General features: G+C 45.5%; 1 protein-coding gene across 2 annotated transcripts; it reads right to left on the reverse strand.

Moving 5' to 3' along the window:
* Positions 1–8945: 8945 nt before the first annotated feature.
* PTPDC1 (protein tyrosine phosphatase domain containing 1) lies at positions 8946–23325 on the reverse strand. 2 transcript variants are annotated; one of them, XM_086469913.1, is made up of 10 exons: positions 23298–23325; positions 20091–20183; positions 17169–17340; positions 16293–16373; positions 15951–16069; positions 15044–15181; positions 13191–14377; positions 12285–12470; positions 10316–10426; positions 8946–9508 (listed from the first exon to the last, which is right to left on the reverse strand). In XM_086469913.1, exons 2-10 carry the CDS (start codon positions 20173–20175, stop codon positions 9392–9394), a joined length of 2196 nt encoding a protein of 731 aa, XP_086326039.1. In that variant the 5' UTR covers positions 20176–20183; positions 23298–23325; the 3' UTR covers positions 8946–9391. The 2 variants fall into 2 exon arrangements, 1 of the variants encoding a protein (XP_086326039.1); XR_015183768.1 differs by lacking the exon at positions 8946–9508 and adding an exon at positions 11708–11879 and having other exon boundaries at positions 10397–10426.
* Positions 23326–24172: the final 847 nt, after the last annotated feature.

Here is a 24172-nt window from a genome sequence, read left to right on the forward strand (position 1 = left end):
CAGGCAAATGTACTGGAGGCAGAACAAAGGTCCTCACTAATTAATGGGCCCTTGGTGGGCCCTAATCAATGGGCCATCACCAACTGGGGGTGCTGCAAAGTTCGTCCAGGCCTGGGCATTGAGCCTCCTGTTAAGACGCTCCCTGATTGAGGCTCTTACTGCCTTGGGAGTAACAAAGTGGTGAGCACCCACCGCACTGCCTGAACAGCGTGTTGAAAGGCTGGCTGAAGCGTTCATAAGCTAGGGCTGTGGCCACTGCTTACAGGACACGGAAGCAAAATGCTCATTGAGAGACGAGGCTGTCCATTAGCATAGACAAGGCAGTTTTGGGGAGTACAACAGTAAGCCCGTGGCTTTTTAGACTAAAGGGAGGATGGGCCTGTTGTTAGATTTGAGGCCTTGGCTTAGGTCGCAGTTGCTATTGCCATCAAGGTGCGGAAGTGCTGAGGGGGAGAGGGTTTTAGCGCTTCTCCCCACGAAGCGTGGAAGATGCATTTTTCCTCTGGAGCTGATTTCATGAGGGCTTCCCCTCTGTGCGTGAGAGCTCTCCCGGTAAGAAAGCCCCGAGGGGCCATACGTTGGGCCATCCGCTCCTTGACGGGGGGTTGCCCATGGCCTGGAGAGTGTTTGGAGAGCTGCAAGGAGCCAGCCAAGAGGTCACCAGGCCCCTCCGCTGCTCGCAAAATTGGTACTGTAGGTCACGCGGGCACGGGAGAGCACACAGGGGAATTGTCACATGCTTGCCTTGCTCTTAGGTGCCACCCTGGGCTTCACCCACAGGCAGGGGACCCTGGGCTAGACCGACTTTTGGTGTGATGCAGTCGTCCTGTTGAGAGAACAGCAGGACTGGAGTCTTTTTTTCCCCCCATGTCTCACAGGGTAGTTGATAGCATGCAGGTGACCTCACTTTAGCCACCTGAGCTACTGCCACCTGCTCCAGCCCCCTCATCACCTTTGTGGCCCCGCTCTGGACCCGCTCAAGCCAGTCCGTGTCTTTCTTATGCCGTTTGCCACTGCACACCCCACGGGGTAAAAGCCAGGGGAGAACCTCAGCTGAAGTCAGTGTAACAGGAAAGAGCCAGCCTGACTCTCCGCAAAAGACAAAAGCCGAAAGGGGAAACTGGGGAGCGCCCTCAGTCACCACCGGGCGCAAGAGGTGATGGAAGATGTGGTCAGACAAAGGGCTCTCTCCGAGTCCGTTAAACGGGCTCCCCAGTCCCGTTTTATGGCAATCGGTCGGGTTTCCCTCGTGAATTCCTCATGATGGTCCTCCGGGGTCTGTCAGGAGACGGAGTGACGCCATAGGAGTTGGGAGGCAGCGGATGTTGGAGGGGTGAGCCCAGGGAGATGCCCAGATCCATCAGCGCTGAACCTAGACTGCCAACATGCAGGCAACTGGGCCCCGGGCTTGGTCCTTGGGGCCGCTGCCACCGCTGCCCCCGCTGCCCAGGCTCCCGGCCCCAAGCTGACGGCTGCAGTTAGGGATTGCTGCTTTACAACATTCCTCGTCGACGCAGGAGACCAAATATCGATGGTAGAGAAGGACACTGAGAGAGGACAGCTTCCGCACAGAAGACTGGAGCGCCTGCCCTCCCCATGGCCCCCATGCCCCGCCAGCACCTCCCCGGCCTCCCTGCTGGGGCAGAACCAGCCCAGCGCCCGCCAGCAGTCGCCCTACGCGAAACGGCCCCCCCTGCCCCCAGCACGTTGGCCCGGCCCTCCGGCAAGGGCTGAGGGCGGCCCCGCCAGGGCAGGGCTCGGGCGTGCGCTGACAGAAGCCCAACCCACAGCTTCGGGGGTCCGCCAGCACACCGAGAGGGACAGAGGTGGGGCAGGGGCTTTGTCGGCAAGGAGGGCAGCAAGGCCGAAGGTAAGCTGGGTGGCTGAGCGCCAGCTGGAGCCGGGCAGGGGCGTCCCCGGAGCCGAGGAAAGCGGGGGAAGAGCCCGGAGCTCTGGCAGCTCTCGCTGGCACGGCTGAAGCAGCTTGGCCGTTGCCAGGAGCACCCGCGGGAGACTTCAACGGCCCCGGGGAGCGCTGCGAGCGGGGCTCTGTACGGCGGCAGCGCTGGGAGGGCCCTGCAGCCAGCCGTAGGCCTACAGCCCGGGGCAGTGCTCCAGGCCTCTGCCAAAATGGCAGGCGCTCGCTTCAGAGCTGAAACCAGGGCTCGCACGGGGAAAACCCCGCAGAGGTCTGACACTTCCACCCGAGCGGCAGGGGTGAGGAAGGTGGTGTCAGATCAGGCGGCAGGCTGCAGCACATCCCCAGAGCCTTCACCCGGTGGCAAGGGAAGCACCTGCCCAGCGTTGGTTGAGGGTTGAGGATCTTTTACGTCAGGTGGCAAAGCTGCAGGAAACAGTCCAAAGGCTGCGTAGCATTAGAGGGGCCGAGACAGAGAGAGATCGGTGGTTTCAGAACCGTGCTCCTCTAGCAGGCACTGCCGAGAATGAGGCACCTTGGACATCACAACAAAATCCAGATATGAAGCCGTAATACAGACACAGACACCCACGAGCAGGCCCTGCTCAGAGAAACTGTGCCAGCAGCCCCACAGTGGGCAGCGGAAGAAGGAACAACGAGCGCTCGTAGTGGGTGACTCTCTGTTAAAGGGCACGGAGGGGCCCGTCTGCCGACCTGTCCGAGAGTCACGGGAGGTGTGCTGCCTTCTGGGAGCTGAGGTCCGAGAAGTAGCTGAGAGGGTGCCACAGCTTGTTAAGAGCACGGACTTCCACCCGCTGTCATTCTTTTGTAGGGGCATGAATGACGCTGCACGTCAGCACCTGGGTAGAATCAAGGAAGTCTGTAAAGCCCTGGGGTGAAAGTGGAAAATACTGGTGCCTGAGTTGTCTCTTCCTCCATTTTACCGCTTGGAGGGAAGGAGGCAGACAGAAGTGGACGAATAATGCATCCCAACTTGTGGTTACGTGGCTGGTGCCGTCGTGAGGGTTTTGCTTTTTACGACAGAAGGCCGCTGGGTGGGTCAGGCAGCATATACCCAGCGTGTGCTCTCTCGAGGCTTCCTTTTGCACATCAAATACTTGCAGAGAATATATTTTCTGTTTTATTGATTGACCTTGCTCTTTGAGGACCCTGGCAGAAAGTATTTCCGTAAATTTCCCATGCGGAGAAGTGGAAAGGGCTTCATCTTTTCCGTAAAACCAAAGCGAGTCGTCGTTAGGCCTGGGATCTCCCAAGGTGCCAAACTGAGCTCCAGCCTGGAAGCTGCCCCCAGGAGGGGATTTTGCACTTGTCTCGCGGCTGAAATCACTCCCTCTTCATCCTGATGGGTTGTCAGTAACGGCACTCGCAGAGGACAGAAGTCCCTTGGCTGTGGTTTCCTGTTGTTCTGTGCCACTGTGAGCTCCTTGATGCCCCCGTGACATGCCTGGAATGCAGGGCTGAGCTGTGGGCTCAGCCACAGGTGGGACTGTGTCTCAGGCCTTGGACGGAGCTGCCCGATGGGGCGTGCTCCCCTCCCTGGGAGGGCAGCTCTGCCGGCTGTGCTCCAGTGGCTCTTCACAAGTGAGCACCCTGAGAGGCGTCCCCATGCAGCCTCGGCCCGGCTGTGAGGTCAAAGCAGGGCTGTGATGTCACAGAGCCCCACAGTTGCGTCCTGGCTCCAAGTACCCACTGCACAGCCCCCGGCCATCACTGCAGCAGCAGCAGCGTCCATAGTGGTGGCAGCAGCAGCAGCAGCAGCATCATGACGGTGCGAGCGCAGGGGGCCATGGCCCCTGCCTGCCCCCTCTTTCTCCTCCTCTTGGTGGCCCTGCATGCCAGGGCTGTCCAGGCTGCTCCGTGGCAAGCCCGAGGAGCAGCAGGTAAGTGGGTGGTGCTGGAATGGCCTGTCATGGGCCAGTGGGCTCTTCTCCCCGAGAAGCGTGGAGGATGCTTTTTTCCTCTAGAGCTGCTTTAGCGAGGGCTTCCCCTGCGTGCATGAGAGTTTTCCTGGTAAGAAAGCCCCGAGGGGCTGTACGTTGGTCCGTCCGCTCCTCGAGGGGGCGTGCCCATGGCCTGGAGAGAGTGGGGAGCTGCAAGGAGCCAGCCAAGAGGTCACCAGGCCCCTCTGCAGCTTTGGCAATCTCCTCCGACGCCTGGCTCCCACGTTGTTAGCTGACCCCCTTCCAGTGCTTGCAGTGCACCAAGGCAGAAGGGGATCCCAACACGCAATGGAAACGTTTCTTGTCTGTGCTTGCCTCTAGATGAGGGTGGTGACAATGATTATCCAGCTCCTTGGCTGGGTGTTGGATTGGAAGGCTCGGGCACTCCTGGAAGTAAGTTCTCAATGTCCCTTTCCTTGAAAGAATCAACAGTGACAACGTGGCAAGAGCTTACTCATGTGCCATTTTCCTTATGATCCTCTCACAGTCGACAGCTTCCCGATCCCGACTTCTTGGCCTACTCCTGAGCCCGAGCCTGAGAGCGATCCCAGAGGTCAGTCAGGGTGAGGCAGGAGCATTTACCGCTTAATCTTCTTTCCGTGTGAAATGCGAGTGGCTCCGGAGAGCGAACGGGTCGGGCTGAGTGATGTGCCCCGGGGCGCTTTGCCTTTCGATTCTGTCTGGGCAGCCCCTTGGAGCCTGAGCCGTTCCCAGTGCTGGCTGCCAAGCCCCTGGGCTCGTTGGGGTTGAGTTTGGAGCTGGTATGAGCTCTAGGGAGTCCTTTCGCCGGCAGCTCCGCACAAGCTTCCTTTCGTCCCAGCGTGGTGCCGCTGCAGGCGCGCAGTAACCCTTTGCACCACGCTCCTGAGTGGAAGGGAGGGATGAGTGCCGTGGCGTGACCCCGTCTTTGAATTGCACTCACCGTCGCTCCCATCTGAAGAAGTATCTTGAACTGTGTCATGGGAGCTGTTCTGTCCTGAGCTTCTTTGCAGCCATGCCTGTCGACAAAGGAGATCCAGCTTCCCGTGTGGGTTCCAGGACTGAGCCTCCGGGAAGTGGCCAGGGTGGGTCATGGCTTTTTCCTGCCTTTGAGAGCTGCCAGCACAAATCCCAAGGCTCCGCCAGCCGGGTGCCTCTGCAGGTGTGAGGAGGGAGACCTGCGCGTGTGTGCCCCCTCCTTGCGCCATCCCCTTGCCGCCTCTGCGATTCGGTTCTGCCGATGTAGATCACAGTAGGTGACGGAGGCTTCTCCTGGGTGTTCAGTTACAGGTGCGCCTGTAAGGAGGACTTCTGCAGCTCCTGGGCCGGATGCTGCGCTAGAGCTCGGCCGGCCTCGCAGGGGTGAGTAGTCTGTCTCTGCTGACCTCGCAGGCTAAGCACTGGCTTTCCATAGTTTATCCCTGTGAAACTGAACGGCTTGCTTTCCGTTAAGGTCCTCCAAGAGGGAAGTACGCGTCCGAAGGAGGAAAAAAGTTCCCGGAGGCCTCTGAAGTCATCGTAAGGGAACTTCTGGAGGACCTGGAGAGAGCACACGGTGGGTATATTTCACTCTGCCTTAGCCATGAGGCTCAGCAACCGCAGGTTTTAGCTACACATCTGTACGGGCTGTAGCCTGCACAGGGGGAAGGGTTCGGTCAGAGCCTCGCAGCAGCGACGCTGGGTTTCATGCCTTGCAGGCACGGTGAGCCACAGAGGTAGTCCAGGGCCTCTGCTGCCAGCTGTGGTTCGAGCCAAGTCCCAAGGGCAGCTGCTGGCCCAGTTTTACCAGCGTGGCTCAGAGGTAGCTTGTGCAGATGTCAGCAGGCAGAGTTGAGGGCCTGGCATGTGCTGAGCTTGTGTTCAGCTCACGTGCAGCACTGCTTGCCTGCCGGGCCAGCTGCAGGCAGGAGCGAGGTCCCAAGCAAGGCTGATTGCCCTTTCCTAGTGCTGGAAGTCGGGTGGACATGCTGATCCAGCAGGCTGCTTGGGTTGTGCTCGATCTCCCATCTGCAGGCCCATAGCTGGGATGGGACGAATGTGACCGTTGCTGGTGCTTCCAGGGAAGGGCATGAGGGCCTTGCGGAGGAGCCCTTCTCAGAAGGGCTGTTTCCCGGGATGGCCTGCCTGCAGCTTCCCGTCCTCTTTGAAGGAAGGCATTTAGCATCACCTTACAGATTGCTAAAAATGCCCTACATGCAATGCAAACCCAAAGATGGCGTGCCATTTCCTGGTCCCCCAGCAGGTCAGGTGTGGCTCTTATTTGGAGTGGTGACTGGAGCAAGGTCTTGCTTCTAAACTTTATTGACATCTTTGAGCAGTATGGCCTCCTGAAGATGCTGTCTCCCTGCTGGGGAGCGGTTCCATCTGATCCAGCTGTCCCGCTTTCTTTCTCAAGAGACGGACCGAGAGGCTGTGCAGGAGGAGGCATCTCCTGAAGGAAGCAGTCGCTCCCTGCCTGGCTCTGCGGAAGAAACGGACGCGATGCAAGCCCCCGGTGGGCCAGGTAACCACTGGCCCGTGGTCAGCCAGTGTCACCCATCAGGATCGCAGTGTGTCAGCAGGCACAAGAGCAGCACAGAGCGGGACCCCTCCCGTGAGCTGAGGTCCAGAGCGAGGCCCTGACTCCCAGAGCGGGCAGGGGCCTAGAGGGAATGTCCCTGTCCTCCTGCACATCCTCTGAGCCTGAGCCCTGCTGAGGCTTTACCGGTCGTCTCTGTTTTTTGGCAGTGCTGTCAGAGGCCGGAGAAGACCCCGACGACCGTGCAGATACATTTTATCGAGCGGACTCAGGTACTGAGCGGTCTTGGTGGGGTCCCTAAGTGGGAGACACATCCCGAAACCTGGGAGCAGCTGCACGCTGTGCCCACAGTGGAGGAAAGGCAGAAGGGGAGAGCAGGGCTCAGGTGTCTCCTGAGATGGCCTGACTCTGTCCCCGTGGAATGTGGGAGGTGGCCAGGGGGGAGGGAGAGCTGGGGGTAGGACTCCCTGCTGCAGAGGTGGTTTTTGTCTGTGTCCCTCGAAGGAGCGACTGGCCAAGCAGCTGCGCTTCCCCCTGCCCGCCCCGTGCTCTCCTTCTGGCCTTGTGCATTTTGTTTGGTGGGACAACCTGTCCCAGAGGGTGGGAGCGTGCCTCCAGGCACCAGCCCTGGGGGAAAGCGAGAACTTCCTGGCCATAGCAAATGTGCTGCAAACTCAGCAGTGGTGCCCGGGACGCACTAATGGTCTGAATTGCTCCTCCAGACATGGCCGGAGAGAGAACTAGTGATGACAACCTGCAGAGGAGCACAAGTCGATTCTGTCCCCAAAACGTGATGAGGCACTGTGTGGTCAGCACAGCAGCCATCATGATTGCCGTTCCACTTGGGATAGTGCTGATCTATGTTGTGATCCGGTGGTGGAAGAAGTGAAAACGGTGAGTTGCTGATTTGAAACCCCCTCCCCCGACACTGCTTCCCTCGATGGCTGCTCGTGGCCACAAAGCATTTCTAGTCGGGCTGCTGTGGAGTGGTGAGTTAGTGGTTGGCCAAAATGCTCTGAGGAGGTTTCCGCTGCGGTCAGATGCTTTAATTGGCCTCTTAACTCCTGGGCCAGCTCTGAATGTAGCCAGCGTTAGCTCGAAGCGACCGTGCCTGGACAAGAGCGGCCCCCAGGAGTGACAGGCACAGGCACAGCCAGATCAGGACAAGGAAGAGTGGGGGATGAGATGGCCCTAGAAAGCAAGACACACACTAGCGCCCGCTCCTGAGCAGCGAGCCTTCCCGGAGGAATCCCCCTGCTCGGAGATGCCCTGAGGTGCAGGTGTCCCCCTCGGCCAAGGTGTGCCAGCAGCTCAGCCCGCGGTGCTGAGCCTTGCCAGCTCTGGGCTGTGCTGTGCAGGACAGTCCCTGTGTTGCATCTGCAGCTGAAGGTCTCAGCAGGCTCCTCTCTCCACAGGCACCCCTCTGCAGGTTCGAGAGACCGGGAGGGAATCGGTGGCCACCCCTCGCACCCGGACAGCCGGACGAGCAGCCCCAGCAGCAGTGACAGCTGGACCCAAAACCTCCGGCTGCTGCTTTTGCACAGAAGGCCAGAGCACCTGCTCTCCTCACAGCCCCAGCGCCCCCCCAGCACATCCCCTTGCCTCTCTGTTTCAGCAGAACCAGCCCAGCGCCCAGCAGCAGCCACCTTACCCGAAACGGCCCCCCCTGCCCCCAGCCCACTGGCTCGGCCCTCCAGCAAGGCCCGAGGGCAGCCCTGCCAGGGCAGGGGTTGGGGTGCACTGAACTCCGACCCAAGGCTTCGGGGATCAGCCATTTACCTCTCCACATAAAGAGGGACAGAGCTGTCACACAAGTGTCCGTGTGGTACCAACAGGAATCCCTGCGGGGCACGAGCACTGGCTGAGCTCCATCAGCTGTGGATGCCCATAGTGTCGGCAGGCAGTAGCCAGGCATGGGGTTCCCCCGACCAGCCGAGGGGCTGGAACCCCCAACCTGAGTGACGCACGGTGCGGGAGGCAGTGAGGGGAGCCGGACCTGGCCAGTCGCACGAACCAGTGAGGGTCCATGGGGCGAGGGAAGGTTTATTGCAGCGGGATCATTTGGCTGTGGACCTGCTCCAGGGGGACAGCCAGGGAAAGAGGGAAGCCATCAGCAGCATCTCCAGGGACACAAGCCTGGCAGGCAAATGTACTGGAGGCAGAACAAAGGTCCTCACTAATTAATGGGCCCTTGGTGGGCCCTAATCAATGGGCCATCACCAACTGGGGGTGCTGCAAAGTTCGTCCAGGCCTGGGCGTTGAGCCTCCTGTTAAGACGCTCCCTGATTGAGGCTCTTACTGCCTTGGGAGTTACAAAGTGGTGAGCACCCACTGCACTGCCTGAACAGCGTGTTGAAAGGCTGGCTGAAGCGTTCGTAGGAGCTCAGCTCTGCTGCTAGGGCTGTGGCCAGTGCTCACAGGACACGGAAGCAAAATGCCCATTGAGAGACAAGGCTGTCCGTTAGCACAGACAGGGCAGTTTTGGGGGGTACAACAGTAAGCCCGTGGCTTTTTAGACTAAAAGGAGGCTCTTAACTTTGGAAATAATGTTGTTTGCCAATGACAGAGGTTTCGAAATCAATAAATACATTTGAAAACAAGAGAACAGTTCACAATATAAAAGCCTAGTACCTGAAATGAAATGCTACCGTAACAGTCACACAGGAGCTGTCCTTTAGAACCGTGTAGATAGAACAATTGTAACTGAAAGTCCCTCTAAAAAAATAAAATGCGTTGTTAATAACTAGTATTACCTAAAGTTAGGTAAATCATGCCAGATAGCACAAATACAGTAGCTGGAAAATGCAAAATAATCTGGTAGGCCGAGCTGTCCTTTAGAACTGCATAGATAGAACAATTGTCACTAAAAGTCCCTCTAAAGAAATAAAATGCGTTGTTAATATCTACTATTACCTAAAGTTAGGTAATTCATGCCAGATAGCACAAATACAGTAGCTGGAAAATGCAAAATAATCTGGTAGGCCCATCTGATTCTTCATCATAGCTGTGTAGAAATCAAGAGGGTTTCTCTGTTACTTCCTTAAGCGTTTTTCTTTTTTCTTCCAGTGTTTGTTTAAATACTTTTTTCAAGGTATTGTAAACATATGGTCCATTTTCAGAATCGAAGCTTGTCTAATAAAAGGGAGAAATTTAAGTTCCATTGTTAAATAGATGTCATACAGCAAAACACCAAGTAGATGACTGAGATTTTTAAAAAAAGAAGTTTTAAGATTTATCAAGGAAAGTATGTGTTTCCTGATGGAGTACTTAATGCTAAGTATTTTCAATTTTATTCTGCCTAGACACTAAAACAAACTAGTAGAAGGAGAAATGTCATGATTGTTTTAACAGGTGACAGCTCTGTAGATTACAAGAGATTAGGAAGCAATATGATAAACCTTCTGTTCAAATAATTTCACCTGCTGAGTCTGAGAAGAAAGCAGCTCTGAGCTGAGCAATAGCAATCTTAACCTGTCACTGTTATTAAATGATTCCAAGAGCAGAAGTTATTTACACACACCCTATATGAAGGGCCTGAAACACAACTGAATTGCAGTAGAATTTCAGAAAATTATTTAATCTGATGGAAAGACTCCAAGTAGTACAGAATCTACCAAAGCCTTTGGTAAAATATTCCCAGGGATTAATTATTCTCACCACTTAAAGATTATCTTTTCCCTAATTTGAGCAAGTCCATGAATTGGCAGTGATTCAGAAATAGAAAAACGATACTAGCAGATCAAGGCTGTAGTGACAGAATTTAATTCTGTTGAGATGTTTCCTACCCTTTATGTAGGCTGATTATTACAAAATGTAAATCCTGAAGTAGATAAGCATGAGGAATTGCTGTAACTTGCCTCACAGAGGCCTGCTCTGTTGATTCACCCTTCAGGATTTAAAATTAAAAAAAAATGATGTCATGGACAAATGGTTACTTGCCTTAGTGAAAGCTTTAATAGCACGAGCAAGTAAGGCCTCCTCCACATCAGCTGGTAGCATTCGCAAGTTCACCACACAGTGTAAAATACAAAGGATAGTCTGACACTGTTCCTGGTGGATAAGAGGAACAGCAGCTCATTAGAAGAAAAACATTTAACTTTCAGTTTTTGTTAATTGCTGTTTAAATATCAGACTGTGCCTTCCTGTATTGAAACCTTCAGGTGTAGGAGTTGGGGAGGGAATTTTCACAAGCTTAAAGAGCTTCTATATAATTATTTCAGTCATGATGGGAGAAATTATTCTCTTGTAGTGTACCACAAACTCTTCTGGAAATTTCTAGGCGGTCAGGTGTGCATCTGAAAACTTATTTTTCAAGGCCCCCTACAGGAACAGTAGCATTCATGTGAATTGGCATAGAAAAAGTAAGATTTGATCTTTTCAGCCCAAAATGCTATGCATGTTTAGGGCTCCTTCCCCAACTAACATAGGAAGATCTGCATCTCTCTCTGTCCCAGCAAGTCTCCTTCACCATTAAAGGAAGCTTGCAGAAAGACACCTGGGCAGTGCTATCAAGGATGCATAAAGGGAGCAACACCATCTTTGTGGCTGCTAGTTCCCATCCCTTTTCCAAGGCAGACAGATCTCCACAGGGGCAGGTCATTTAACAGTGAAAATTAAATTAAATCTTTGGGGGAATTCTGGGAAGAGCAGCTAAATATTAAAAACATCCTGAGCTGCATTAGACAGAGAGCTGCCAGCAGGTCAATGGAGATGACACCTGGAGTGCTGGGTCCAGCTCTGGGCTCCTTGGTACAAGAAGGACATCAACATACTACAAGCAGCCCAGCGAGGGGCCATGAAGATGACTAAGGGACTGGAGCATCTGTCATACAAGCAAGCTGCTCTAGTTGACTCTGTTTTGAGCAGGGTGGTTGGACTAGAAGATATCCAGAGGTCCCTGCCAACTCAACTATTCTGTGACTCTGAAACAGGATAAGATAAGGTAAGATAAAATATTTTAAATTAGAACCCCCATAATTATTATTCCTTTCCTATTCATTTATAACAGGTGTCAAGCAGTTATTTTTTATTTAATACAAAGTTAAAACTCCGATAGAGTGGAGGAATGCTTCAGGAAGAAACATGATGTTTTTAGATGAAGTTGGGAATTCTGAATGTTGTGTCATGAAGATGGTGACTGCACATAAAGTTCTGACCACCTGTTGATTAGGAGCTGTATTCTTTGGTATCAGGAGGCTGTTAAAAGGGGCCCTATTTTCTTCAGAAGTACTTTGGAAACAAATTTGTGTAATTAAGAAAACAAGAATGGGGGGGTGGGGGGTGGTGGCGTTGTGGTTTTGTTTGGTTTGTTGGGGTTTTTTTTTTATTTACCTCACATCTAGCCCTTTGGGGAAAGCACAGTTTGGATCAGAGAGACCTGTTTTTCATAGGCATTTCAGAATAAAGACGGCCACAGTTCTCACTTATGCAGAAGAAATTGGCTTGGCTTCTGATTCCTTGGATTGGCAAATTCTTCCTGTTCCTTGGCCCAGCTCTTCCAAAGCTGATGAATTAAGATGTTTGCACAGCAAACATGAAAACCATTAAGCACAGCTGCCAGATGTGACATTAACGAAAGCCACACATCAAGTCACAGAGAAAAGGTTTCTCATCTTTGCCTCTGGATCTCAAACTGCAGAATTTGCACAGCAATATGCTGAAGTTGAGCTTCTACTGAATGGTGTTCAAAGACAGTATCTGGTATTTTTCTGATAATATTCACCATCATAGTATTGATTACATCTCACACTATTCAATACCAAAACAATCCTCATTCTTATTTTTAAAGAGACTGAAGTTGCCTTTTAAAAGTGCAATTCCCTTGCCTAAAGGCCATAAATTAATAGTTTAACACACATTAACAAAATGTACTTGGCAGCTAAAGAATGAACTGAGATATAACATTTACCTTTCTCAGTATGTAAAGTGCATCCTGTGATTCTGTGCAATTTTTTGCCAGCATGTCAATGTCATCTTTGGATATAATAGGTTCTTTCAGCTGCTCTATCCAGGACCACATCAAGCTACAGAGGATAAAAGGATCTCTCTCGGTACAGATTTTATCCCAAGCTCCATCTCGAGAATTCAGTTCTTTCTTAAAAGAAAACCAAACAAAACTGAAAATGCATCATCTATTTACTTTTGCCAACATTCTCTTTGATTGTGGCAGTACTTGGCTGCTTACATTCCAACAGAAAAAGAAGACTTAAGAGTTACAAAAAAAAAAAATTCTATTTTTTTCCAAAGCATTAACATTAATCAGCAGTAATACAAGTGATTCTTTAAAATAGAAGGATGAGGCAGCTCAGAATCTCCCAATTATCTACTAGAATGCATCAACCAGCTTTGGATTCCAACTTCAAAGCAAATGCTGCTAGGAGGATTTGGTTTTGAGGGTAAGCAGTTACGTTTCTACTAAATTCTTCTACTTTTACACACAGAATCTTCTGATTAGTTCTAAGAAAGCACAGATTAAAACCAACACAGTTCTTAAAATCCGCAGTACTTTTATGCTACCAGCTGCCAAATTAAAACCACAGATAATTGCATCTATTTTCATTAGTTAGTAAAACGAATGAACACACCCAGAAGCAATGTTCTAACCTCCTGCTAGAGACCAGAAGTTGTGGGTGCATTTTGCTCGCTTTTGAAAGAACTGGCCCATAACTGACAAATACAATAATTTACTGAACCACAGTATAAACTGGTGTCCCAATGTGCCATTTCAAAGCACAAGGTGGCATTTTTGCCATTCTAGTAATTAACCTAGGTGAAATATGCAGAGCCTGTAACATCGAATCAAGTTAAAAATTACCTGCCACATTTCTACCTTCTGCTTCACTTCATCCTCTCCCAGAAATTCATTTATATCTGCAAGTGCTTTTGCTGCCAAAACTCTTCGGGCTTCCAAACTTAATTCTGACTGCAGAACAATGTGTGGAATTGTCTCTGACATATCTTTGCTAACTTGGCTTTCATATCCAATAGAAAAGTTCACTTTCGAAGAAGAAGAATCAGAGTCCTCAGAGACATAGACTCTTCTGCCACACACATTAGTCTTGTGGTCTTTTCTATGACCAGTCTCATCGGGGAAATTATGCCTCGGTGTTCCAGGTTCCCTTGTATTGTGGACAGATGCTAGGCCTGAAGAAAAGGTTCTGCTGCGTTGTACTTCTTTGGTAGAGTTCTTTCTATGATAAAGTGAGGATCCATCTTTTTGTCCATCCAAATTAAATTTACCTTGACTCCAGAACATGCATGTATTCTGCACTAACGCTTCTTTGTTTAAATCCAACTGTGGCTTTTGTTCACCTGTGGCAGAACATTCCTCACCACTGTTCCGCTGAAGTTGGTTGCACAGTAATATCTGAGCAGGTACTGTCCATGCAGTTTCTCCTTGTTCTAAAAGAAACTCAGTTCTCCTTAAATCTGACTCACTATAGCTTAGACGCCTTTTCAGATGAGTAAGAGGCTGAAGGTATTCGACATTCCGTCTTTTACAAAAAGGATCACATTCATGTCCCAGGGTTTCGAAGATGGACGAGTGGGTGTGGGAGGAGTCTGACGTATCACTGTCCTGCCGTGTGAGTTCTCCATCTAGCTGTGTGGACATCAACTGAGAAAAAGTCTTCTCAATTTCAGCTGAGAGATCTGGTATATCTAACAATTCTGCCTCTATCACTTGTCTGTTTTCAGCCAAGTCTAGCAACAGTTTGCAAACTAGATGAATAAGTTTCGGCACATGTTTGAGATGCCTACTCTCATAACCATGGAGCAGATGTCTCTGACGGGTCAGGTACTGGGACAGGGTCACTGTGTGTGCCTTGGGCTCACAGCATGCAAATACATTTCTCAGAGGAACCAAAAACTGAGTGAATTCTCTGATGCATAATAACTGCCCTCTAGTCTGAATAGAATTAGGCCTTTTTGCTCTGACAAAAAGAATTGCTTGATCAGCACTCATTCTTGTTGCAAAAACTAAGTAGCAAGCTATTAGAACACCTGGAAAATACAAAGACAAGCATTAGCTGAAGAACTATCAGGCTAAAACAAACACCCAGTAGAACTGTAGGATAAAAATTAATAGAGGTAAAGGTACAGGCTTTCTGCCCCCTATTACGTGACGTTGTTATCTAGGTATAGTTGCATTTGTTGGACCACAAGATAGTTAACCCATTCTCACTACACTTTCAGTGAGAGCTAGTTTCTCACCACAGCATCTCTAGGAGTTCCATCATTTGTGAACACAGGAGAAGTGGTGGCTTCTACAGGAAGGACATGGGCAAAAAGGTCTTGAAAGTAGTAAATGAAATTTTCATGACTCCATCAAATCTAAGATTAAGTGGCAGGTTTGTAAACATTGGACAATGGAAGTGTACTAGGTCAATTTTTCCCATCAAAATGCAACTGTCCCATTTGAATGTAACAGGGAATTATTATACAGGTTCAAAAATGTTATAACCTTACAGGTTTCTAGTTTTAATATACTAAACTGATCTCCTCTAGCCATTCAGATCATTTTCACACATTTGCTTAGCATTTTAAACCATTTTATAGATGGACATCCTGCAATGATATAAAATCTAAACAAATTATTAATAATTTCTAACCAGACTGTTTTGCATTTTTAGAAAAACAATTCTGTTGATCTTGCAGCAGAGCACATACCTGTCCGACCAAGTCCTGCATGACAATGAACAGCTACCCTCCCTTCCTGCAAGGCGAAAGCTATAACTTTTACCATATCAAGTATGGTAGTGAGAGATGCCACTCCATAATCCTTCCATCCAAAATTATAAAAATAAACTAAAATAAAAAGAAAGAAAGTTATTTTCTGCCATACTGAATGTGAAATTTTCAGTACTATATGCAGAGGACAGATAACTAATAAAAAAGGGATAGTTCTAAAATTGCATAATGGATCTTACAATCTGACTACATATTGTTCGCAAGAGATTATTTTCCCATTTCAGTGTACGCTTGCTACTGAAATTTGATAAATACATGAAGCTAGCAAAGACCTGTCAAACTGAAGTTCAATTTGTAACAAAACCGAGTGATTCCCACAAAAATTACTGAGCTATATATAGGTAGAGGGTAATTTTTCCTGTTTAGAAATAAAAGCACTTGTTCAGTCAAAAGCTATTTCTTACAGAGCGGCACTTTTTCTCATATCACCATAATATGAAAATACAAAAATACTATCAATACAAATGTCCTCAAATGAAATAACCTGTTATTGTCTAGATAAGAAAACATTAATTGTACCAGAATTTGAAACACCATTAATGCTTTATATATTTATGAACTCCGCAGAAAAAGAAAGATTCAACTAGCTGTTGTCCTTTCTTTATTCTAAACACCTGAACATAAAACCTCCACCTCACTTTACTTATATACAATCTTCAATAATGTGTTATTCACTCTTGATTGTATTTGCCAAGTTTCATGTTTATGTCTCATTTTGTGCAATGTTTCTTACATAGCTGCCTTTAACACACAGGAATTCAAGTAAAAATTTCTTTAAGTGCCAAAATCAATAATTAATGAGGAACAGCAGCAGGAGTGAACTTACTTCCAGCCTCCATAAAAGCTTCAGGAAGGTAGGTGAAGCCGCTTTCTTGTTCCAGTGGATTCCCACAGCTTGCATGCTCTCCAGGACGCTGAAGGTTAATTATGGTTTTTATGTCACATCTTAAGGAAGGAATAGATGAGTCAAAGTATTATATGCAGACAAAAATCTCATTATACCTTATTTTCTGAAACATACATTTATTCTTAGTGGAGAATAAATCTTTACCTGTATATTGTTAAAATGAAAGCATCTTTATCAACAATCCATATCTATGTTGAAAGAGAAAATGGGTCAGGAATTACACTAGTAATCCCTACAATAAATAATGACTAAATTCATTACCTTTCAAACTGTTCAATTATGTTGTACTTTTCAATTAATTCCGTTGAGGGCCGAGCCATAGCCAGTATGTTATCTGTTATCCTGAGAAATTAGAGAAGTAGATAACGTTGCTATTAACAATTTCCTGGGTATTAATCTACCAAAATAAGAATACTATGTTATATTCAAGAGAGACAGAAATACCTTGCTGATTAACTAGAAACAATTTTTTAAAAAATTCTACTATCATACAGTGTTAGTGATAAATCTTGTTAAGCTGGTACAGATATGACATATGAGAAGACCATTACTGGAACTGTTTAAATGCCAGGCCAATGAACATATTAAAAAATTCCTTTGAATAGAAATCTGGACTCAGATCTCTGTTTAGCCCTTTATGGTTTGTATGCTTCTGAGTAGTATTTGCTGTTACAAAAAGATCAGTAAGAATGTAAAGATACATTTCATGGCAATATTACAGCCTATGAATATGCTTTTGAACCTCACATGATTTCATCTTCAAGAAATGTTTTTATTCTTAAATTCTATTACGAACACTTTTTAACTAATTCGCATTTTACATCTTAGCAAGAACTGTCTATAACCCAGAACAGGATTTTTTTCCTAATTCATGACAGATATGTATTTATTCTTTTGGATCTGAGCCAAACTTACTGTAAGCCAACAGAAATCTTTCATCATCTTTACTGGGCTATGTACAATGACCATTATGGTTTACTGTTAAGTTGTAATTCTGAATCAAGCTATCATTGTGTTTTATCATTAACTTAGCAGTAGCCGATTTAAAAAAAAACTCATTATTTGCCTTTGAATTCTCTCTTTTAATAAATACAATCAATGCGGTTCCATTTAGTGAAAGTAAATGCTGGTTATTACCAAGAAGAGTAGAGCCCTTTAATGGCTTGCTCCCGGTCACTCCATCGAGTTGGGTTTTCATACTTGCAAGCACGTCCACCACATGCCATTGAGCACTGCATGTGACTAGGAATGACATGGCGAAGGCGCTCCCCTACTTTAGTGTATTTTGCTGTTGGACTCCTCGAACTTCCTAGAACACAGGCAAAAACAGACTTAGTAAGGAAGATTAGAAATTCATCTCCACCCTAAAAGTATGAGTTAAACCTTAAACTGATGAAGTTACAAACACCATAAATATATGGAATATACATTTAAGGCTCATTTTTCAACACAGACTTAAAGTAAGGATTCTGAGGGAGAAAAGTTGCTTGCATTACTGCAGAAGTTGTTTTTTCTCACGGTAACTTTGTTTTTTCTGATGAAGTTAGAGATGTGTGATATCCTTTGCAACAGAAAAAAATGTGATGGTTCTCTTCCACCTGAAATCGAAAACACTTAGCCATATACTTGACGTATGTGTGAACGTGTGCTTCTATTTTATCTGTTCTTTATAACTGAGCTGTTAGAGTAAAAAGCATACATTAATCCTTGAATAAGGAATCAGTGAGCAAAATATAAAATACAGGAAAAAATTTAGATCCCAGTATTTTATGCATATATATATATATATAATAGAGTTAACAGAAGTATATTAATTTAACACCAAGAAAATACCCAGAACTGTCTTAATGAAAAGTACTTTACTTGTTCTTTCAGGAAAAGTTGCATCCAGCTCCTCAGGGCTCAGCGATGACACCGCCACCATAACCCGGTGAGTCTATGATGAAAGTACCTCTACAACTGAGCTCCGGCGCCTCTGGATTATGTGAAGAAGGGGATCGGAGGAAGAATGCCTCCGATCCTGGAAAAAGTTGCTAAAAATACTCACCGCCGAACGCCTTCGGGGTGAACCCTGCATGACTGACCAGCCCCGGCCACCGTCTAGGAAGGCTGCTGAGGATGCCCTGATAGGAAATCCAAGTTGCTCAGCGCTGAAGTTGTGGAGAGCTGTGTATCATTCTGTGTGCTCCAGCAGCTAGTCAGCATGGGCTGAGCTGTCTCCATTGTAACTCACAATGAAGACACTCTGCCAGCTATCCTTGGGGCTGCTGCATTCTATAGGAATTGAGTTTGTTTGGGACAAACTGTTCCACTGCTTGATGAGAATAGTTGCATTTCTAGTAGATAATTTTGAAAACGGACTGGGAACAACCAAAACATTTTCCATAAACAATGTGAGTATTTAGTTGGTTGTAAATGACATGCATTCAGAACTTGCTAAGACACAAAAGACTAGATTCAAAAGAGCAATCAAAATGTAGCGGGAGGCTCTGTTTCCTGAGAAATCTGTAAGTATATTATAGTCCCCCATCACTTGGTTTAACATTCCACAACCACCTCTCTCTCCTCCTCCACTTAGTTCTCCAAAATGCATCATTAGCTTGGTAATGATTGGGATTAGTGTGTTCCTACCAAAATGATTCAGTACATGATGAATTGTAGACTGTTCGCTCTGGACCATTCATATCTTCTAACAAAACACAACTTGTTATTCAAAACAAAAGGCTTACTTTTTTTCAGGGCACAACTTTTTTATTAAGCAAAGCTGTTAGCCCTACAGACTGAGATAAAGCTGATTATGGGGAGGAGAAGATGTATCAGATGAGTGCTTTAGGCTTTTGAAGGTAGATATTAGGTGGCAAATTGCCTCCCACTTTGCCTCCAGTGTGCTAAGGAGGAGAAAGAGCTGGCCAGAAAGAATGCAATGCTCTCGAAAGCACAAAATTCTCATGCAACTCTGTGGTGAACAGACTACAGTGATGGTAAAAAACCATTGTCATCCCATTGTCTGTGCATTAGACTGCAAGTTAAAGAGAAAGACTGGGGAAATCAAGAAAACCCACTATAACTTTGTTCAGTAAGTAAATTAATCCCACTGCATTTTCCTAAAGATATATACTATTGTCAGTCCGTGTTTCTTTTTGTACTACAAACCCAGTAACTCTTACAGAGGAATTCACATAAGAGAAAGCTCTTTTCTGATAAAACTTTATCGGGCAAAAATCTGCTGTTTCTTATAGGTAACAATCAGGAACCGAGTGACTGAATTTTGAAGGCTGCACCCCAGCTCTTGCGGAGATGTGGTAAGGTTTGCTGTGGATATCAGGCCTAAAACATCAGTAGTGACATCGTATGAGAATAGGAAATGTTAAAGCTGAGTCTGTTAGCTGTTGTCTCAAAATGCTGACTATCCTAAATCAACAATGAAGCTGATATCAAGAGGTGAGGAAATATTTAAATATGTTTTTATTTTGGGGGTTGAGTGGAAGACAAAGGAGATGAAAAAGGCTATTTCAAGTGCTGCCTATATCCAAGAAACATGAAAAATGTTTTCTAATTAATTACATTGCTTTCTTGTATTTCATTTTCTCTTTCTCTTCCCAGAAACTTTTCTTCAGTATATAGCAAATGATACCGGAGACAGAAATGAGCAAAATAAAATGCTGCACATCATTATTTTCCTACTGAATCTATCAGGATTTGCAAGTACTGACCCAAAATAGTACGAAGAACTATGTCCTACAAGAGTTTAAATACTTTATTAGAAAGGGGAGTTTTGTTGAAGACATGTTCGTATTTTCAGAGAGCTAGGCAGTTTCTGAACACAAAAATCATACAGTTTCTTCCATTAAGAGATCTGACAATATGAAAGTTACAGAAAAGTTCAACATACTAACACATCATGTTGATGATAAAGTAATGCAGTTTGGTTTTGTTACAGACACTTTATGTTTACAGTTGGGGATAATATTTCTGAGATTTAAAATTTTCTATGGAAAATTTTTTTCATAATTTCTCTAAGCACTTTTTATGAATGGCATATCACAGAAAAATTATTACCTGAACTCATATTTGCAAGACACAGACTGCTCTCTAGCAATGAAGAATATGGTAGTTCATTTTGCAGCAAAACGCCTGCAGCCATTGCAGTACCTGTCGAAACAGTAATAAGCTCACTGAAAATGTACAACAGAAGCTCAAAAATGCAAAATAAATCTGAGAACCTGGCACACAGTTATAGGATTGTCCAAAGCTTAAGATTTGGGCAGTCAGACATGGACAGTACTTTCTTTTTGGTGTGCAGTCATCTTAAAATTACTAGCTTCAATGTCTGTCCTAGCAATTAATAGTTGACGGTGGTTTTCAAGCTCTAAATTTTGGCTGATTATGTACTTTACAACTGCGTGTTTTATATGGACAGGAATCACTCAATTAAAAGCATTTAATGTAATGCCATCTCGATTTTCTCAAGTTCTTAGAAGTAAACATACAACCAGAGATCTCGAGCTAAAGTCTGGCAAGAGGCAGTTTCAGCAAAGCTATCACTATCATAATACCAGCACGATTTCTAGATCACACCATTTATCATTTGGGTTGATACTTGCCAGACTGTCCACATGCTGTATGCCTTCTCTGCTCTCTTCCTTGGTTTTAGTCTGTTGGCAAGTTTGAAGTCACACAAATGACAATTCTCCTCTAACAAGAAAACTGACCACAGGAGTCTAAGCAGAAAATATTTTTTCTCATGCTTTAATATAATTTCTAATACAAGGTAAGTCCTGCTCTGAAGACATTCTGTCTGACAAAAAGAAACCTAAAGGAACGCTGTAAGTGTGAACATATTAATCAGTTAGTGTGATATTTAAATCAACTATTCACATGGATCTTGAGTGGAAATTCTTACCCAGTATAAGATTACCATTTTGCTTCTCTTATCTCTACAGGAAAAGAGTTGCAAGTATAACAAAAAAGTACTTTTTAATACCAAAGTACATCTCTGCTGTATGTATAATTGTAGAAACTTTACTAAATAGACAAACCTTAGGTCCCAAATTCTGCAAAACCAGCATTAGGATTCAGCAGCATAAACAGTGTTTTGAAAGACAGATTTGCAGAAAAAAAATAATTTAAAAAAGCATTGTGGGGATAAGGTGGTATAACAGTCCTGGACTATGATGAAGTGTGGTGTTTAACTGCTTGCTGTTCATTGTCCACCTTTTACCTACAATTCTGCACAGTCGTTTTTAAAGGAAGTATTTAAATAGCTTAAAATAGAATTTCATTCATTCAGATATTACATTATCTACCACGCACTTGAATAAATTATTCCTCCAACAATGCTAGTGGACTCTATTCCACAAAGCCACCTAGTGCAGCTCTGTCCTTTTCAAGATGCTTAAAGGTGGGAACAGAATACACCTACCTATTAATAACCCTTTAATACTGCCATATCAGTCGCCTATAAAGGACTGTGAAAGCCAAAAGGCCTTCTGAAACTTCAGTGATGCTCACAAATGCATTTCTAATGTAAATCTATTAATGTGAATATGAATTAAGATTAATCTTAATAAAGATTAAAGAGTATCCGGAGCATTTTCTACTCAGCTACTTGACCATCTGACTCTGCACTTTTAAAAGTCAATCCTTTAATAAATGGGCAGGAATACTTACATATAATTGCATTCTATTTGCAAAAACTCCAAAACCTCTATTTTTTTTTTCCCAGTGGACTTTGAAATCAGTAAGGGATGGCTTTCATGATCAGAGAAACTTTGTAGCTAAAGAAATAACTTGTTTTATCCTCAGAAATTCTTTGTAGAGTTAATAGAGCTGAATGAACAAAAATCGTTGGTTTCCATTTCTCTCTTAAAAATCTTAATAGCTAGCGCAGATAGCATATAAGCATTTGAAAAAGGCATGTCTCATCAATGGGCAGCTGAATCACCACCAGTATGACAATTTAGTTTTCCTATTTCCTTGCACTCAAGTGTTAGGGAAAAATAAATATCTGAGATATTTCTATCATCTAAAACTATTTTCTTTTAAAAAACCAAAACAACAGAATTCAGGCTAACAAGGACTCTTAACCAAAAAGCGAAGAGATGGAGATTAATATATCCACAGTATTATAAAATACTAGTGAGATTGTTCTAAATGACAGAGGTAAACAATGTGTTTATTTGCTGTGTAACAAATTAGACCTCCCTCGATTTTATTTCAGAAGATACGCCAGATCTGTATTTCCTGTTCTGTATAACCAGACAGTTCCAATTCACTTAAATATTTTGTCTGTGAGCCTTTCAGTTTGCTAAATTTGCTTCCTGACAGGTGTTTTAAACTGCACAGTGTGATCAGTGTCAGCAATTCCCTTATATTTATTTCTGAAAAAAAAGTTAAGTAAGATTGTGACAAATCATGTTACAGAGTTATATTGCACTCCTTCAAACAGATGTAAAATGTTGTAATTTGGGACAGGAAGTACTATTGCAGTGTTGATGTTACTAGAGAGGGGTATTACATTCCTGCAAGGATAAAAAGTGTTAAAAGTAAAAGTAGTGCTTGGGTAAAGGAAACAACTCTCTCCTGATATTTCTATGTACCAGATATTCTCAGTTTTTAAAAGGTCCTCTTCAGCATTTTGTTCCTCACAGGAATACTTGATAGGTGCTGGAGAAAGAAACAAGCCTGGAGCATTATTCCAGGTCATGGTCCTCATTAGCTGTCGCGTTCCGGCAATCATGATACCACCTTAATCAGATCCACCCCGTTATCTCTGACATGCATTTCTATTGCCATGACAGCAAAGCAGCTGGTCTTTTAATCCCCATTTCCCAATTAAAGATACAAGAAACAGAATGGTGTCTGAGGTGATGTTTCATCTCTTTATCACAGGAAGCAATATCATTAAGCACACATAAACATCACAGCTTACGAAACCAAAACATAGTAAAAATAATGCTGTGGTTGGCTGACTGAAGTAACCAGCAGTACCACATTGCCCAAAGAAACAAGGGTCTCTTGCAATCATGATACACCATCAGATGTCAAGCACTAAGGGGCACATTTCAGGAGGTTCCCTCCAGGTGTGGATTTTTACTTGTTTTGACGTCTGTATGTATTCTTGAGGTGAGTTTGGCAGGGGGGGGGTCCCCACTTTTGAGCAGACCAATTCTTAACAGAAAGGGTACAACTTTTTTTGTTTCCTGTTGATTCACTTGTTGCATTTGGTAACATGACAGCTGTCAAGTCCTACTCACTGCTTCATACCTGCAAAGAGGTGACTTTCTTGCAGAGGAAATAGTACAGGCATGCTGTGCTGTCACAGGTGAGCTCACTCTGTGCTTCCACTTTAAGGGGTGATGCAGCCTCTTGTCCATGTCCATTTCCTCTGGAATAAAAGCACTTCTCTTTCTAAAGTTACAGGCTGAGTAGTAAAGTGCCACGCAGCAAGTAGGACAACTGGGAGATCAGGGATCCACAACAAAGCAGATTCTGCAACAAGCTGGTGGGCAGACTTACAAAGGAAGAGCAGAAAAGAGGCAAACCTTACTGGTTCACATGAGCAGGCTGCAGGATGGACCTGGCAAACTACCAATGTGGTTAGCAAATTAGCAGCCAGCTCAGGTGTCACTCTGCCTTGTAACAAGGAAGATTCCCTTCTAGTATTTCAGGATCTGGAAATCAGTGGCTTCCAGTTACTGGGCTGAATTTTTGCTCCAGAATGAAATAAGAGAAAAGAGCAATGTCTAATGTTTTAGCAGCCAGAAACAACTATATAGCCAAAAAGTGGTAAGACAAGAAGATGCTGGTCTCACTCTACATCAGCAATTAAGACAGCTATTTAACAGATGCAATTACTATCTTTTACGTCAGAATACATTTTCAAAACAGAGAGAAGAGCTGGCGTTCCAGACTGGAACAATTCCCATTGGGGCAGTTCAGCTGCCGGCAAGAACAGTAATCCCATTGGAAAGCTCCCCACTGCATTTCTGTGGAACTACCCACTAAACAGTGAGGTCCCATCTCTCCAGATCTGTATGCATTTGGTAAACAAGAATACAACAGCAGACCACACATTTCAGAAGATTACTGTTATGTATTAACATGAAAAAAAACTTGGATAAGCCTTCAATTTTAAAATA

This window comes from Leptosomus discolor, chromosome 9 (genome assembly GCF_034619465.1).
Source record: "Leptosomus discolor isolate bLepDis1 chromosome 9, bLepDis1.hap2, whole genome shotgun sequence".
Lineage (NCBI taxonomy): Eukaryota > Metazoa > Chordata > Aves > Leptosomiformes > Leptosomidae > Leptosomus > Leptosomus discolor.

Excerpts from the sequence above, each read along its gene's own strand:
- PTPDC1 (XM_086469913.1), bottom strand. The coding sequence starts at position 20,175 with ATGGCTGCAGGCGTTTTGCTGCAAAATGAACTACCATATTCTTCATTG. Across the intron at positions 16,374-17,168 it reads AAAGGGCTCTACTCTTCTTG|GATAACAGATAACATACTGG; the intron begins GTAATAACCAGC and ends CTAATTTCTCAG. Across the intron at positions 15,182-15,950 it reads AGCTTTTATGGAGGCTGGAA|TTTATTTTTATAATTTTGGA; the intron begins GTAAGTTCACTC and ends TTTTTATTTTAG.